Source organism: Zalophus californianus, chromosome 6 (genome assembly GCF_009762305.2).
Source record: "Zalophus californianus isolate mZalCal1 chromosome 6, mZalCal1.pri.v2, whole genome shotgun sequence".
NCBI classification, from domain to species: domain Eukaryota; kingdom Metazoa; phylum Chordata; class Mammalia; order Carnivora; family Otariidae; genus Zalophus; species Zalophus californianus.
This window is the reverse complement of record NC_045600.1, coordinates 45,893,382-45,911,062: the sequence shown is the minus strand read 5'-3', so window position 1 is coordinate 45,911,062 and position 17,681 is coordinate 45,893,382. Positions and strand designations below refer to the sequence as shown.

At 39.4% G+C, this 17,681-nt stretch overlaps 1 protein-coding gene across 11 annotated transcripts in view; it reads left to right on the top strand.

The window, feature by feature from the left end:
• Positions 1-1,717: 1,717 nt before the first annotated feature.
• STYX (serine/threonine/tyrosine interacting protein) overlaps positions 1,718-17,681 on the top strand; it is a 42,411-nt gene continuing 26,447 nt past the window's right edge. For 9 of the 11 annotated variants that reach the window (XR_003515684.2, XR_003515685.2, XR_003515683.2 and 6 more), the window contains exons 1-3: positions 1,807-2,139; positions 15,428-15,460; positions 17,441-17,494. Coding sequence is in view for 8 of the 11 variants with exons in the window: in XM_027570052.2 (XP_027425853.1) it covers positions 2,083-2,139; positions 15,428-15,460; positions 17,441-17,494 (144 nt within the window). In the remaining 3 variants the exon portion in view is untranslated. Of the gene's footprint in view, positions 2,140-15,427; positions 15,461-16,643; positions 16,690-17,440; positions 17,495-17,681 lie in introns of all 11 variants that reach the window. The other 2 variants (XM_027570054.2, XM_027570047.2) reach the window with 2 other exon arrangements.

Sequence of the window (17,681 nt, the reverse complement as noted above, 5' to 3'; positions counted from 1 at the left end):
ATGTGGTGGGATGATCGTTCCCTTTTTAGAATGTTAAGGTCTGGACCCTCTTCTCAGAAAAAGTCACACATACATACACACAATTTTGCATATACTAAAATTAAAGGAGATTTATTATTTCCCAAGCTCACCCATTGACTCTGTAGGTATCTATGGATACCAAGCTAAGAGTGTCTGATGTAGGGGATGTTGATGTCAGAAATGTTCAAAGCAAAAGTTCTGTTACCTACACACAATTCTTTTTATATCATGTGGAATTAAAGCCTTAACAAATTAAAATAGGAAATCATCATTGGGCATCAATTGAGATCTTATTAAAGGTGCTGTTTAAAAAAAAACCAACTTCAGTTTAATAAAGACTAAAGAATGTATGATATATGATGTGGGTAATTATACATTCTTCAAATTAAAAACTTACTAGCATAGTGTGTCTTTATAACTTTAAGAGGTAGAGAACAGTTTATATAGTGGTAGAGAAAATGGAGCACTCAAGCTAACCATCAAATTACTGAATAGTTCTATTTCTATATATGTTGGCAGTGTGTTTCATAAAAATGACAATATAAAAATAATATGTTTGTCAAAGGGGTCTTGTTCAAGTATCCATGTGATTATTTTAACTTTATTCATTGTAATTAGCAATTTAGTTAATGATTTTCTCACCTTTCTACTTTGGTGGTTTTTTTTTTTTTTAAAGAATCAGTTTGGTTTACAAACCTTGAAAGTTTAAGTGTGGATTCTTCTGCTTCTACGTTTGGTTTTCCTCATCTGTTTAAAAATAAAAAGCATAACAGTATCTCCCTAGGCCCAGAGAAAGTACCCTGTACCTAACCTCTATTTATAATATAGTATTAACAGACTCAAACTCCTTTTTAAAAGATACTGAAAGCCATGTAGTTTAATATATATAATAATATTTCAACATAAACTTAGAATGAAAGGGAGAGACCTTTCTTCAGTATGATTTATATACTGAGTGAACTATCAGTTGTTTTTTTTTTTTTTTTTTTTAAAGATTTTATTTATTTATTTGACAGAGAGATAGAGAGCACAAGTAGGCAGAGTGGCAGGCAGAGGGAGAGGGAGAAGCAGGCTCTCTGCTGAGCAGGGAGCCGGACATGGGGCTCGATCCCAGGACCCTGGGATCATGACCTGAGCCGAAGGCAGCCGCTTAACCGACTGAGCCACCCAGGCGCCCCTATCAGTTGTTTCTTGTTCTTAGGATTTTCTATTTGCCATTGTTTTTTTCTAGTCATGTTCCCGAGTATTAAAAGTCCACCGTTTCAGTTTGCTTAAAAGTGATGGGTGTTTCATTTTCTGTGTAGCATAACATAGTTTTAAGATGAACTCTTGTTTTATTACTCTTTTGGTTATAACCTCACCACAGATTGCACCAGGATTCTGAGGGAAGAAACTACAGTTTTCCTTTCGGATGCCAGTTTCTGGTCGCTAGATGTTTTACCCTTTCTTGTACTGCAGAAGGGATTTGCGTCCTGTCTGGAACGAGCAGAGATGGCCTGGTTTCCACTGCCTTTCCCAGGACATTCAGTCGTTCCCTCCCTCCTGCCGCAGCCCCACCTCCTCCACACCCGGTGAGCTTCGGCCGTTGCTTCTCCGAGGCCCCGCCCCCTGCGTCTGCGCTCTGGCGAAGAGGCGGGGCGGTGGCGCGCTGACACCTGGCGGCCGCGGGGGGCGGGCCGAAGGCAAGCGTGGGCTGGGATTGGCTGGGGCAGTGCGGGGAGGGCGGGGGGAAGCAAGGGAGACGGTTGTAGGGCTCCTGCTTGTGCCCGAGTCTGTGCGGCCTGAGGGGCGCGGAGACTCAGGGGGAGGGAGACGGTAGCAGCATGGCGGCCGGGTATGAGCCGCCCAACCCTCCTCTTCCCCGCTGTCGCCGCCGTCGCCGCCGGAATCGCTGGGACCCTTTAGTCTGCGTGTTTTAGTTGTAAGCCCGCTGCCCGCCCGTCAGTCCTCCGGTCCACCCGCCCTCCCTCCTTTTTCTGCCACTGGCAGCCCGAGGGTCGGGCGGGCCGGATAACTCCCACTCCCACTCCCACTCCACCCACAAGCCCCGGGGCCGGGACCATGGAGGACGTGAAGCTGGAGTTTCCCTCGCTCCCGCAGTGCAAAGACGACGCCGAGGTGAGTTTGTCCGGTGACTGCCACGCACAGGCCTCCCCGTGTGGCTCCTCGGCCGCGGGGCGACCCCAGGCCCCAACCGTCGAAGTCTCCAGCTCCACCGGAGCCCTGTTCCCTCCTGATACGGTCCTGGGACCCCGGAGAGGAGCGTCGCGCTCTGGGGCGGCGTGCTTTGACCCTCACTCACTGAGTACCTTTTCCCCTCCTGAGACCCTGCGGAGGGGCTGCTGGGTCTGGTCGACTTAATTAAATGGGAAGGGGAAGAGCAGCCTTTTCTCTCCCAGGCTCGATGTCTAGGACTTACTTTGAGTAAGGTTCCCCATTTTATTGCCAAGGCAGTACGAGGGTAATGTTTTAAATCTCAATTTGAGGTATATTTTTGGTGTCATCGATTCGCTTGTGGGACACATGACCCCACATGTGAAATAGATCTGCGGCCTGAACTTTCGAAGTGCACCTTCAAAAAGTTTTCCAAAGTAGTTGTTTCGTTTTGTTTTTTTGAGGCAAAGCCTTGACCCGCAGAATAAAATGTCACAAAGCTAGCACATTTGAATCTAAAAATTTGCCCTTTGGAGGGAAGTTGATACTGAGAATGAAATTCTTTATAACCTGTTCTCCTGATTCTAATTCGGGATTCTTTGTACTCCACCTTACTTCTTCCTTGCCTAAAGCTTGTATTGAGTTCCCCCCACATCTATTGCTAGTTTAAAATAAAATGGTGTTACACTCTACTAAATTAGAATTTTCTGAAGACTAAATTAGTAACAAGACAAGGATACTCAGTTATGCTCTAGTAGGATCAAGAAAGATTAAAATTTCTGGTTCTAAATATCTTAAAAATAATTGGAAAATAAGGCTATATTTTTAAGAAACCATTCAGTTTATACCAAATATTCTTTTGAATATCTTCTTTTGGGGTTCTAATTTTTTATTTTTATTTTTTTTTAAAGATTTTATTTATTTATTTGAGAGAGAGAGTATGAGAGGGAAGAGGGTCAGAGGGAGAAGCAGACTCCCTGCTGAGCAGGGAGCCCGATGCGGGACTCGATGCTGGGACTCCAGGATCATGACCTGAGCCGAAGGCAGTTGCTTAACCAACTGAGCCACCCAGGCACCCAGGGTTCTAATTTTTTATTTGGAGGGATCCTTTGTAGTAGTAGTCTTTCAGAATTTCATATTTTAAGAGTAGGCTGTTAAATAGGAAAAAAAGTTGAGTTTTGGTTATTTTAAAAAAATAAATTTACACTTTGTTTAATATGGAATGATGTGAATGAGGAATATGCTTTTTTCCTTAAAAGGATCCAGTGATTTCAGTCTGAAAGCAACCTTAAGAAGTAGTGTAGAGCATTGTCTCTTTTCAGGTGAAGAAATTGTAGCTTACTAAGAATAAATGATACGCCAAGGTAACAGTAGTGTAAGACACAGTTGAGGACCTTGGTCTCTTGATTCCTAAAACATAGTTTTTAATGTATCTCAATTCTTCCCTTCTCTGATCTTTTTTATAATGTTTACAGACTTGCATTTAATCTTTTATTATGTGTGTGTCTTATTCCTGTAAAAATTATAAAATCTTACTGGGAATATAGCTTTCCTCTGCAAGGACAGAAGTAATGCTTAAAGCCTAGTAGATAATGATGCAAATATTATTTACTGAAAGCCAATTCATGCCTTTTTTCATAGCACTGGATGTTTGTTTTCTTTTTGGTTGCAAGTGACAAAAACCAACTCAGACTAGCTTAAACAAAAGGAGAAGTAAATCCAGAAAGGTAGGGGTGCAGCTGGTCTCAGGGACTTGACTAGACCGTATTATAATGCATCAGAACTGCCTCTGCCTCTCTACTTTCTCTCAGGGTGTCTGCTTGTACTCTGGCTTCTCCACAGATAAGGAGTTTGACTGTGAGTTCCTTCAAGGTCACACCCTTACAGAGCTTACACACTGAGGAGTAATATCTCTCTAAGCTTCAGTATTTAAAATCTAGAGGATTGGTTTAACCTAGCTCATGTGCCATTCTTTGGATCAGTCCCTATAGCCATAAAGGGGCGAATACAATGAGGAGCCCAAACTCACTTCTGTGGCCAGGGGAGTGAAGTTCGTCATTGGTAGCCCTCCTACCAAAACCATAGGAGCATTTCCACAGAAGATGGGGGTTGCTTTCTGGGCAATAAATAACCATTAAATAGGGCATATAGTTATTCATGATAAACTAATAAAACAATGTTAATTTTCTAATATCCCATGAGAGTTAATGGTCTTAACGTAGTTATGGTGACCAGCCAATAAAGTGTTCTTCCATCTAGGAAGCATTTCATGGAAACCTAAATTACAATCCAAATCTTGTTTTAGTAAAAATGGAATTCAAGTAGAGAAATTTTAGTGCATGCTCTTAATGATTGATGTGATCAATCTATGACAGCTTGATGATCCTGTCACCTCTATAAGAATATTACTTCCACATTTCTTGAATACTAGTCAGGGCATTCTTTTAGGACAGTCCTGGCAAAAATTTAGCTGTGTTCAGATCGGTTTGCAAAAACATTGTCACTCCTTTGTTTAAAACTTAGCTGTGATTTCCCATTGTTTTAAGGATGAAGTTCAAACCCTTAACATCTGCAAGGTTGTGTGTGATCTGCCATCTGCTTGCCTTTCTAACCTCATTATGAGCTACTCTTCCCCTTGCTCCCTTCTTTTCCCTAGCTATGTTCATCTTCTCTCAGTTCCTGGAATGCTTTGGTTCCTTCCACCCTCCCACCCCCAACCAGGACTTTTGCGTTTGCCATTTTCCTCTCTGTGGCTGCCAGCACTACCCTTGCCGTCACCCAATTAACTATTTGCTCTTGGTAAGTTAGCTCTCACTCTAGGTATCATTTCTTGAGAAAAGTGTTCCCTGATTTTGCCAACTCCTCCTGCTCCCGTCTCCCACCCTCTCACCCCCCGCCCCAGAATAGTTTAATCCTCCAGGTTTATAAGTCTCTGTAGCACTTGGTACTCTTATACCTACCTTATAAAAGATACCATACTGGTAGTTTTTGCTCAATGTCTATTTTCCATGATAGATTGAAATTTTCATAAGAGAGTTTATTCACCAGTATGTTCCTGTCTTATTCCCCACTGTTTCTTGCACTTAACACACTGTCTGGTATATACCATAAGTTTAACAAATGTTTGTTGAGTTAATGAAAGAATCTTGATTGGTTTTGGTAGTAGAGTCTTGTGACAGGATTACAGTAGTTTCTTTTTAGATGTGAAGAAAAGAGCAGCTTACACTGTCAATTTTTAAATAAATTAGTTGCATAGTTAGGGCTGTTGGTTTTATAATTCAGAAATTAATGTTTTCAGATGGAAAGTGTAATGTAATTTATTTCAGTTGCAGTTTGGCAACTTAAATGTTAATTCTGTTTTTCTTTCTCTTTTGATTCCCATAGTACAGAATAAAAAATAGGAATTGCTTAATAGTTCTGATTGAGGATCCTTTAAATTTAGAATGGTGCTTTTTAAACCTGACTGTAGAGTAGAATCACCCAGGGGGCTTTTTAAAAAATAACCATTCCTGGACCCTACCATCACCTATTCTGATTTAACTGGTCTGAGATGGAGTCAGATAATTCTAGCTGCAGCCAGGTTTATGAGTAACTGACTTAAAAGGATCTTACTTGAATGCCCTTCTGTCTCTTGTTTTTAGAGTGAAAAACTCCTTTGTCCTTTGGTTGAAGCAAAACTTGAAATAGGGATGAGAATTAAAGGAAAGGGCTTATTATGAAGAGGGCTGTTTTTTTTAGAGAAACTCTAGTACTGATTTTTCTATTTTATGAAATGTCCCAGCTCTAGTATAGTATTCTGATGATTTATTTTTTCTCTGAACTGCTCCTCCCATCAACTAAAATTCATAATCTATTTTGGTATTTCTAAAGCTTATGTTTCATCCAGCCTGATCCATCTGATAATAAGAATTAAGTTTTTATTTTATTTTATTTTTTAAAGATTTTATTTATTTATTTGAGAGATAAGAGAGCACAAGTAGGCAGAGAGGCAGGCAGAGGGAGAGGGAAAAGCAAGCTCCCCGCCAAGCAGGGAGCCCAATGTGGGACTCAATCCCAGGATCCTGAGATCACGACCTGAGCCGAAGGCAGCCGCTTAACCGACTGAGCCGCCGAGGTGCCCCAATAATTAAACTTTTAATTTATCTAATGGTTACAGCCTATGTTCTTTGCTGTGTTTATTTACTGATCTTTGAACATTTTTCTATCCCCTAAGTGTAGTTTTATAGCTCGTGTAATTACATTTGTATGAGAAGAAAGAGAACATGAAAGATGTTTTAATAAGCCATACCTTCTAGCTCATATTGATGATTGAAGGATTTTCACTTGTGAATTAATTTTCATCAGAAGCGTAGTGTTTTGGGGCGCCTGGGTGGCTCATTCGTTAAGCGTCTGCCTTCGGCTCAGGTCATGATCCCAGGCTCCTGGGATTGGGCCCTGCATCGGGCTCCCTGCTCAGTGGGAAGCCTGCTTCTCCCTTTCCCACTCCCCCTGCTTGTGTTCCCTCTCTCACTGTGTCTGTCAAATAAATAAAATCTTTAAAAAAAAAAAAAAAGTAGTGTTTTACAGTTAGGGGTATTTTGGTTTAGCTGGCTTGCTTTGGTTTGAAAAATATAGTTGGACTGCTTGGCTAATCATCTAGGTTTGGGAAACTGATTCTACTAATTAAGTACAGTAGTAATTCACAATAGATCATTGGGAATCTGCCCCATTACCACTACCATTCCTAAAGTGATGGATTTTAGCGGCAGTGTGGGCAGGCTGAGATTAAGATTGAGTGTGATATGGGCAAGACTTGGTTGTTAGAGACATGTTCAGACAGATGGCCATCTGGTAGAGCAAGACTGTGAGCATGAATGACTTAAAATCTTGATCTAGTATGCTAAAAACATTAGCAGAATTGATAGACAAGACGAGATTAAGATTTGTTTTGTAGGGTGGGTATCAGGGCTAGGTAAACAAAGAGGGTGGAAGCTTGAGATCAAAATCTAATTCTAGCACTAGGAATCTTCTGTGAGAGAAAGCCTTTTAGATTTCAAAGGATCCACGCCTATTACAGCAAGTCTGGTGCTCACAAAGTAGGCTGCTTTTTTGTCCAGTGAATAGGAATAATTTTTCATTCTCTCCTGCAATACAACTTGCTTTTTACTTCTATAATATCTTCCTTAAATAAATACAGCATACACGTTCTACTGTATACAATCTTTCGGAAGCTCAAAATTTCTTTGAAGCCTCTTATTTCACTTAAAACTTCAGGTAAGTTTTGCATTCTATCCCATATGGTCACGTTTGTTTTAAAATAAATAAAAATAAAAATCAGTGGCCAGCCAGTGAAAACACTTACCCCCCCCCAAAAAAAAATCTTGCTAAAATTGATATTCCAGAGGAAGCACATTTATCCTGTGTCTTTGAGTGCCTTCTAGCATATATGGTGCCAGATATTCCCTGGAATATATGTACACCATTTTACTATATACGTCCTCCTGTTTTTCTTTTTTCATGCACAGTTTAGAAATTTTACTTTAGGTAAACTCAGAAGTAACACATTTCTTTAATCACTTTTCTTCTTTCTCACAACTCTGATAAGTTTCTTCAGGAAGATAAAGCAATTAGACTAATCAAGAATCTTTATAAAAAAAGGGGGGGGAAGGATCCAGCACCATATATCTCCGTAATGTACATCTGTCATGTGCTTATTTTGTGGCAGGCACTATGCTTGATGTTAGGGGTACCATGATGAAAATGACAGTCTTTGGTTTAAGTTCTTTAAAAACTTTTTAATATAAAAAGTTTATAATATATTGATAAATGCACATTCATTTTGTACAGATAGATTACATTTCCCCCTCTACTGGCTTGGAAATTACATACTTTATTTCTGTTAATCCCTGTAGGTTAATCACCATCATTTTATGCAGTCAGTATTTGTTTAAATACAACTATGTCTGCCATATAGTTCCTTCTTACATTGAGAGGCTGTATAGTGCCAGTGTTCCTGAAGTCAACTGCTTAGACTTCAAAGTTAAGTTACTTAGGCTCTCTGTGCCTAAAGTAGAAATGTAAGGGAAAACAATAACCTTTTCTTTTGGGAAGGTGCAGAGAGAGGGGGATAATATTAAGCAGGCTCCAAATAGGCAATGAATATTTTTCTGTAACCATAGTTCAGTTTTATCTGTTCCTGAACTTGATATAAATGGAATCATGTAAAATGGACTCTTTTGTTTATGACTTTTTAAAAAGATTTATTTGAGTGTGCTTGGGGGAGGGGCAGAGGGAATCTGCAAGCTGACTCCCCCGCTGAGTGTGGAGCCCAACACAGGACTTGATCCCACCACTCATGAGACCACAACCCGTGAAACCAAGAGTCAGATGCTTAACGTCATGACTGAGCCACCCAGGCATCCGTTTATGGCTTTTTTCATTAAACATAATATCTGTGAAATTCACCTATATTATGCTTATGAGTAGTAGTAGATTCTTTTTTATTGCTGAGTACTATTTCATTGTATGATATTGTCATGATCTCGGGATCCTGAGATGGAGCCCTGCGTGGAGTTCCTTGCTCAGCAGGAAGTCTGCTTGGGGCTTCTCTCTCCCTCTCCCTCTACCCTTCCCTCTGCTCATGTGCTTGCATTCTCTCTCTCTCCCCCCCCCTTAAATAAATTTTTAAAGATTTTATTTATTTGAGACGAAGAAAGAGAGAGAAAGGGAGTGAGTGAGAGCGCAAGAACGGGGAGGGAGAAGCAGGCTCCCTGCTGATGCAGGGCTCGATCCCAGGATGCTGGGATCATGACCTGAGCTGAAGGCAGACTAAACCACCCAGGCTCCCCTTAAATGAATTTTTAAAAAATATCTTTTGTGCCCTTTTAAAGATATTTGCTTTTTCCAGGGTTGTAAAGATATTCTATGTTTTCTTTTAGAAGTTTTGTCATTTTTTGCACTTGTGTTTATACATACACACTTTTTTTTCCATTTATTCATCAAGTATGTATTGAGTGCCTGTTATGTGCCAGGCACTGTCATCAAGTGTTGGAAATAGATGCAATAGTGACGACAGGCAAGATCTTTGTGTGTGGGGAGGGTTGAGGGGGGTGAGAGGTCAGGATCAGAATTCATTTTATTTTCTAGACATTTATCTAATTGTTCTGGTACCAGTTGTTGAAGGATGTTTTTTTGGTCCTCCATTGAATTGCCTTGTTGTCTTTCAGGAAATTAATTGGCTGCATATGTGAACGTCTTTTGGACTCTTCTTTTCCATTCCTCTGTTTGCTTTTAGTCTGGAAAAAAAAATTCTCCTCTTTGTGTTTGGTATACTGCTATTTACTGTTTATTTCTTTCCCCTTAATCTTGCTTGGGATTTAGTGGGTTGCTTATTTCTGAGGTGTGGTGTCTTTAACCAGTTTTGGAAAATTTTCAGTAACATCTTATGTAATATTATCTCTCCTTTATTTTCTCTATCCTTCTTCTGGAACTTAGATTTTATGGATGTTAGACTTTTAAATTCTATCTTATATGTCTATTAACTGATCATATTTTCCAAACTCTGAAGTTAGGTCATTTCTTCAGTTCTATTTTCCAGTTCACAAATTCTCTCTTTAACTCTGTCCCTTTCTTCTGTTTAGCCTATCCACCGATTTTTAATTTCATTTGTATTTTTTTCATTTCTACATATTCCTTTTGGTTCTCTTAATAAATTTCTTAATCCTTGGTCATACTTTTGATGCTCTCATACTTTTGATGCTCTAAATGTATTATATTTTTCCATTGTCCTAATATCTGCAGGCTTTGTGAATGTGATTTAGTTGTATCTGTTTTTTATGGTGGTTCATTTCCTCCTCTTTTTTTTTTTTTTTTTTAATTGTGAGCTCCCATTGAAACTTATCTCTGAATTATTTCTGATCTAGGTTTAGGGTATGCTTCTCCAGAGAGAAAATGCATTTGCTTCTCCCAAGAACCAATGGACACTATCTACCGAGGACCACTTAACACTGAATTTTCACTTGGCCTCACAAAAATAATTGAATTTTAATGCCAGACATGAGCGAAGGCCAGATTGTGGTTAGGAAGACCCCATCCCACCACTACCACCATATTCTACTCAGACCTAAAGCTAAGAAAGGCAAAAGTACTCATTTCTGTGGGGAATGAAGTGAGTTCTCCCTCCCTCCCCAATCTCCCCAGTTTATCATTCACTGAGTGTTGCCTTTTGGGATCTCAGCTTTTTGGTGTTGATCTGACTTCCCTCTTTGATCAGGTCCTATGCTTTGTCTTATGTCTCACATGTACAGTATCATTTTAAATAAGGCCATGGTGAGGATATGGAACAGTTAGAACTCCCATACATTGCTGATAGAAGTGTAAGTTCATTTTGGAAAACTTTTGGCAGTGTCTAATAAAGCCAAATATGGGCCTACCCAGTGACTTAGTAATTCCATTGCCTTCTTTTTTTAATTAACATATAATGTTATTATAGGGGCACCTGGGTGGCTTAGTTGGTTGAGTGTCTGCCTTTGGCTCAGGTCGTGAGCTCAGGGTCCTGGGATTGAGCCCCACATCGGGCTCCCTGCTCAGCAGAGAGTCTGCTTCTCCCTCTCTGACTCTCCTCCCCACTTGTGCACTCTCTCTCTCTGTCTCAAATAAATTTAAAAAAAAACCAACATATAATGTATTATTTGTTTCAGGGGTACAGGTCCGTGATTCATCAGTCTTATATAATACCCAGTGCTCATTACAACACACACCCTCCCTAGTGTCCATCACCCTGTTACCCCATCCCCCCCACTTTCTTTTTTTAAGATTTTATTTTTTTAAGTAATCTCTACACGCAATGTGGAGTTTCAGCTCACAACCCCAAGATTAAGAGTCACATGCTCTTCCAGCTGAGCCAGCCATGCGACAACATGGGTGAATCTCACAGACATTAGGTTGAGTGAAAGAAGCCAGGCATAAAATAGTACTGTTGTGATTCCATTTATATTAAGTTCAAGAACAGGCAAAACTAATTTATAGTGATAGAAGTCAGTGGTCACCTCTGAAGAGAGGACATTGACTGAGAAGAGAATGAGGGAACTTTCTGGGATGATGAAAATCTTGATCTGGGTGGTGATTACATGGATGTATTGCCTGTGAAAGTTCATTGAGCTCTACATTCAGATTTGGGCATTTTAACACTTCATTGTGTGTTCTTTTATACCCCCATTTTAAAAGAACAAAGAAATATAAGGCCATGAAAGACCAGCAGATCCTCTCTGGATATGGCTTCTTAGGGTTTATAGCCTACTAATATCACATTGCCAAGATCCATTTTCAACATATAAGACAAAAAAATACTTTGTTTCTTTATTAAAAAAGAAAAATCGCTGACTGTATTGCAGTTCCATTCCGTCTTTTCTGTAGCCAAATTCAAGAGGTGCATTAAATTGAACACAACCCAAGGAAGTATTGGAAGCAAAGAGTTTTGGGGCACCTGGGCAGCACAGTTAAGTGTCTTGACTCTTGATTTAGGCTTAGGTTATGTATGATCTCAGGGTTGTGGAGCCTGCTTGAGAGTTTTTCTCTCTCCCTCTCCCTCTGCTCTCTCTCTTAAAAAAAAAAAGGAAAAGAAAAAAACCGAAGAATTTTTATTACTTGTCACAAGGAGACAGGGAAATGGCTCTCAAAGTACTGTCTGTCTCCTCTTGGGGTTCATGCATGAAACTTTTATTCTGTGTGCTAGGGAACAGGACCAGGGAGCTTGATACATTAAGGAACTTACACATTTTGTTACCTAGGTACTTGGTTTCAACTGCTCATGCTTAGTATGTCAACATACTAGTGCATACATTGTATGTTCAAAAACATGGTTGGAAAATCTCGCCCTTGGGAGGAGATCTTTGTATTATAATGAGCTAGAGGTAACTTTAGGGCAACTCACGGGGCTTCTGTGCAGGTCCTCAGCTCCAAACTGGCTCAAACTGGCTCAAACTGGCTCACGGAAGAGGGTATCTGATGGAACACCTAGCCATAGCTTCTTGTTCTGCAAAACAGACACATTCTTTCCTGCATTCCCTGCTTTTCCCCCTTGCCCCTCCTCCCTTCTGCTGATAGCTTGAAGCTCTCTGATACCAGTAATTCTCCATTGCATCCTCCTAAGATTTCTGTTACAGATGTATAACATTTCTACCTTATGTGTTAAAAATACTTTTCTGACTTGGAAAATCTAGGTGAAGGGTAAAGGGAATTCCTTGCACTATTTTTAACTTTTCTGTAATCCTAAAATTATTTAAAAATGAAAAAGGGTTGGTTTGTTTGATATTTTGGATAGGTGGAAGGGGCTGAGGGAGAGAGAGAGAGGCAATCTCCACTGAGCGCAGAGCCTGATACAGGGCTTGATCATGACCTGAGCCAAACAAGAGTCTGACACTTAACTGAGCCACCCAGGCACCCGTTGTTTGTTTGTTTGTTAATTTTTTAAATTTAAATTCAGTTTAGATCAGAACAAATAGCAAATGTACTTCTTTTTCTTTTTTTTTAGAGAGAGATTTTGAGAGTGAGAGAGTGAGAGCGCGAGCACACACGAGGAGGGGGAGGGAGAAGCCGACTCCCAGTTGAGAAGGGAGCTCCACATGGGCCTTAATCCTGGGACAGTAGGATCATCAGCTGAAGGCAGACACTTAACCAACTGAGACACCCAGGTGCCCCCACAAATGTACTTCTAAGCATGTCACTATATATGGTTGTAGAAATTGTCTGCATGCAGCATTCACTGGATATTGGCTTAACAAGGCACATATTTTCTGCAAATTATTTCAGTCACAAAGTATTTAAAATAAAATAACATTTTTGGGTTAAAAAAATAAATTCAATTTAGTTAACATAGAGTGTATTACTAGTTTCAGGGGTAGAATTTAGTTGATTCATCAGTTGCATATAACACCCAGTACGCATTACATCAAGTGCTCTCCTTAATGCCCATCACCCAGTTACCCCATTCCCCCACCCAGCAACCCTCAGTTTGTTCCCCGTAGTTAAGAGTCTCTTATGGTTTGCCTCCCTCTCTGTTTTTATCTTATTTTTCCTTCCCTTTCCCTATGTTCATCTGTTTTGTTTCTTAAGTTCCACATATGAGTGAAATTATTTGGTAGTTGTCTTTCTCGGAGTTATTTTGCTTAGCAGAATACATTCTAGTTCCATCCACATCATTGCAAATAGCAAGATTTCATTCTTTTTGATGGCTGAGTAATATTCCATTGTGTAGACATACCACTTCTTTATCCATTCATCTGTCCATGGACATCTGGGCTCTTTCCATATTTTGGCTATTGTGGGCATTTCCACTATAAACATTGGGGTGCGTGTGCGCCTTCGAATCTCTATTTTTGTATCCTTTGGATAAATACATAGTAGCATTGGGGCATCTGGGTGGCCCAGTTGGTTAAGCATCTGCCTTTGGCTCAGGTCATGATCCCAGGGTCCTGGGATGGAGCCCCATGTTGGGTTCCCCGCTTGGCGGGGAGTCGGCTTCTTCCTCTACCTGCTGCTCTGCCTACTTGTGCTCTCTGTCTCTCTGTCAAATAAATAAATAAAATCTTTAAAAAAAAATAAATACATACTAGTGTAATTGCTGGGTTGTAGGGTATTGACGTATAATGTTATATTAGTTTCAGGTATGTTACCTAGTGATTGGACAGTTCTGTACACTGCCTAATGCTCACCGTAAGTGTAGTTAACTTCTGTCACCATACACAGTTATTCCAAATTATTGGCTATGTTCCCGAACTGGAAGTTTGTACCCCTTAATTCCTTTCACCTGAAAATAAAGTATTTTTAAAAAGCTTTAACTTTAGAAACCTTATTTCTGTTTATAATTCTGAATTTTAAGCAACCAAGTTAGAAACCTTTGGAATGCAGTACATTTACAAATGAGGACTATCTGTACTCTGTTTGATCCTTCATATCAATTCACTGTAGCTTCTTTTTTCTTTTCCCAATTTTTCTTTTTTTTTTTTTAAAGATTATTTATTTTGGGAAGGGTGGGGCAAAAAGAGAGGGGGAGAATCTCCAGCAGACTCCCTGCCTCTCAAGGAGCCCAATGCAGGGCTTGATCCCAGGACCCTGAGGCCATGACCTGAGCTGAAATTAAGAGTCAGGTGCTCCACCGACTGAGTCACCAAGGTGCTCCTCTTTTCCCAACCTTTTTTTTTTTAAACATTTATTTATTTTAGAGAGAGAGAGCATGTGCGCACACACAAGCGGGAGGAGCAGAGGGAGAGGGAGAGAAAATTTCAAGCAGATTTCTGCTGAGTGCAGAGGCGTTGGGGCTGATCTCTTGACCATGAGATCGTGTGAGCTGAAACCAAGAGGCACTTAACCGATTGTGCCACCCAGGTGCCCCTTTACCCAGCTTTTAAAATGTTTTCTATCTTTTGCCATTGGCATTTTGCATCATTTTCCAATTTATTTTGGTCTGCATTCCAAAGACAGAATGAACTCTTAATTTTCATGAAGTGTATCTTTAAAGGGAATCAAACTAAAAGAATCTCAAGCCCAAGTAAAATATGAACAAGGCTGATAAGCATTTGGAGGTTTAGATCAGGGATGGCAAATACCTATCACCTAACATTCTTTCATCCATTATGTATACTGCTCATTGATCACAGTACTTAAGTCTTTCCTCACACAGTGTTTTAGCTATCTGCTGCCAGTTGGTTAGAGTTGACATGAATCACAAAAAGACTATTTGACATTTCTGATTTGGAGGATCAGTTTTGGGGAGAAATTTCTGGAATATCTGTTCTTTTAATAAAGAACTATTCCATCCACTGTATGAAGTAACATAATCATAATTTTGGAAGCGCAATTACCTAAGGAATACCTTAATCATTGTTTCTTTTTTTTTTTAAGGTTTTATTTATTTATTTCAGAGAGAGAGTACACAAGCCGGGGGCGGGGGGGAGACAGGCTGAGGGAAAGGGAGAAGCAGACTCCCCACTGAGCAGGGAGCCCAATGTAGGGCTTAATTTCAGGACCCTGAGATAATGACCTAACCCGAAGGCAGATGCTTAACTGACTAAGCCACTCATATCCTCCTTAATCATTGTTTCTTGTCACTTAAATTTTTCAGGTGTTTGCAAAGCCAATTCAATCTATAGAATATTCTTAAAGTACAATGTATTTTTAAAAAAATCCATACACTTTTATGTCACATCTTTAACTTTTAATTGGGTAACATTTTTTACATTTACTTTTATTCTTGTGTTTTCTTTCCATCTTTAAGGAATGGACCTACCCTATGAGACGAGAGATGCAGGTAAGATAACCTTTTTGTTTATTCAAACCAACCCGTATTACTATTATCATTATTAAATAACCTCATTTCACAAAGGATTTGAGACCTGCTGGCTCATGATCTGTAAGTTCATTGAGTATTTTAAAAATCAGCATATTTGAGGTTAATCATGGATATTAAAAAGATGGGAAATGAATTGTTGCCTTTCTTAGATTAGAATCATGGACATAGTAATATATGTATGTGCTTAATAAATCACTTTGTTTTTCCTTATCTGAAAAATTGGGTACAATATTTTTATTCCTTTTGAAAACAGTTTGTTTTCTGTGTCTGGCTAGTTTAGATAAGTCCAAAAGAGTTGACTATAAAGCAAATCACTCTTGAATAATTGCTCCTTTTGTGTCTGATTTACCGTCAACTTCCATAATGAAGCCCTCCAGAAGACTGAGTTGAATACTCCCAATATGGAATGACAGAATGATAGTTAACCCTCATAGCAGTTTGTTTCTCTTTTCCATTTCTTTTTTTTTTTTTTTTTTTTTTTTTTTTTTTTTTTAAAGATTTTATTTATTTATTCATGAAAGACAGAGAGAGAGAGAGAGAGAGAGAGAGGCAGGCAGAGGGAGAAGCAGGCTCCCAAGGAGCAGGGAGCCCGACGCGGGACTCGATCCTAGGACCCTGGGATCATGACCTGAGCCGAAGGCAGACGCTTAACCATCTGAGCCACCCAGGCGCCCCTCTCTTTTCCATTTCTTACCATTTACGTCACTCTGCTAGCCTCAGAATCAAGCAGTGTCTCCTGTTCCTGGGAATACCTTGACTTACAAAAATGTTTCTTTTCTCTGTTAGTGAAAATTCTCTTTTTAAAAGTATCTGAGTACCTGTGAGGCATTTTACTTGGTGCTATGGGGAATGCAGAGATGAGTAAAATGTAATTTCTGCCCACAAGAAGCTGGTAGGAGACATCAGACCTATACACAAATAATTACAATTTTTCATAGAACTGAACTGCAAAATTGCACTATATTAGTATCTAGGATATGATACAGCCCAACTAAAATCTTTCTATATTGAATTTACATAGAATAAATTTTAATCTAGCATTTGGAAGGTATTTATTTAAAATTGTTGAAACTCTGTCAGTAGGCAAACATTTGATATTGGTCTTTTTTAAACTTTGCAATAATACTTTTATTAACTATAGGTAACAACAGATTTGGCTGAATAAGGTTTTGTGTAATTCCAAAGAGGTAATTTTCTTTATGCCTAATTTATATCTTTTTTGTTTTAAGACTTTATTTATTTATTTGACACAGAGAGACACAACGAGAGAGGGAACACAAGCAGGGGGAGTGGGAGAGGGAGAAGCAGGCTTCCCACTGAGCAGGGAGCCCAATGTGGGGCTCGATCCCAGGACCCTGGGATCATGACCTGAGCCAAAGGCAGACGCTTAACCGACTGAGCCACCCAGGTGCCCCATGCCTAATTTATTTTTAGACTATAGCAGAGAATATAAGTAAAATTAGAGATGTTTCATTAATACAGGGGCACCTGTATTGATTTTGGCTCAGGTCATGATCTCTCAGGGTCAGGAGACTGAGCCTCTCCTCAGGCTCGGTGCTGGGCATGGAGCCTGCTTGAGATTCTCTCTCTCCTCCCTCTGCCTCTCTACCCTTCTCTCTTTTTAAAAAAAAAAGACAGGCATATAATATGCTAATTTTACCCAAAGTGCTTCTAAAAAGTACTGTGGAAGTTCAGATATCTGACTTTTCAGAACTATATTTAAACTTTAAATGTCTCATTTGATAATATAAAGCACATCAGCATTTCTCCTCCCAATCATGTGCTCAATGTGGCTAGGAAATGTTCCCTAAATTACAAACTTTTTAGCAAATTATTATAACAATTATGAAAATACTCCACAAATCCACCTTATATGGTACATAGTTTGTATAAATTTAAATTGTTAATGGTAAATATCTCAATTTTTTTTTTCCCTAGGAAATTTTACCTGGATTGTTTTTAGGTCCATATTCTTCTGCTATGAAAAGCAAGGTATGAACTTTAGATTAGGTTCATCAAGAGACTATTAACCAGATTTTTTGGAATAAATTTTTTTAGTAGTAAGAGTTTTATTTGAGGGAAGGTCCACAAATACTGCATGTTACTCTGGAGTACCTACCTCTTTTTAAATTTTACTGGACTAGTGATTGTCAAGTGTGTCACCACAAATCACAAATAA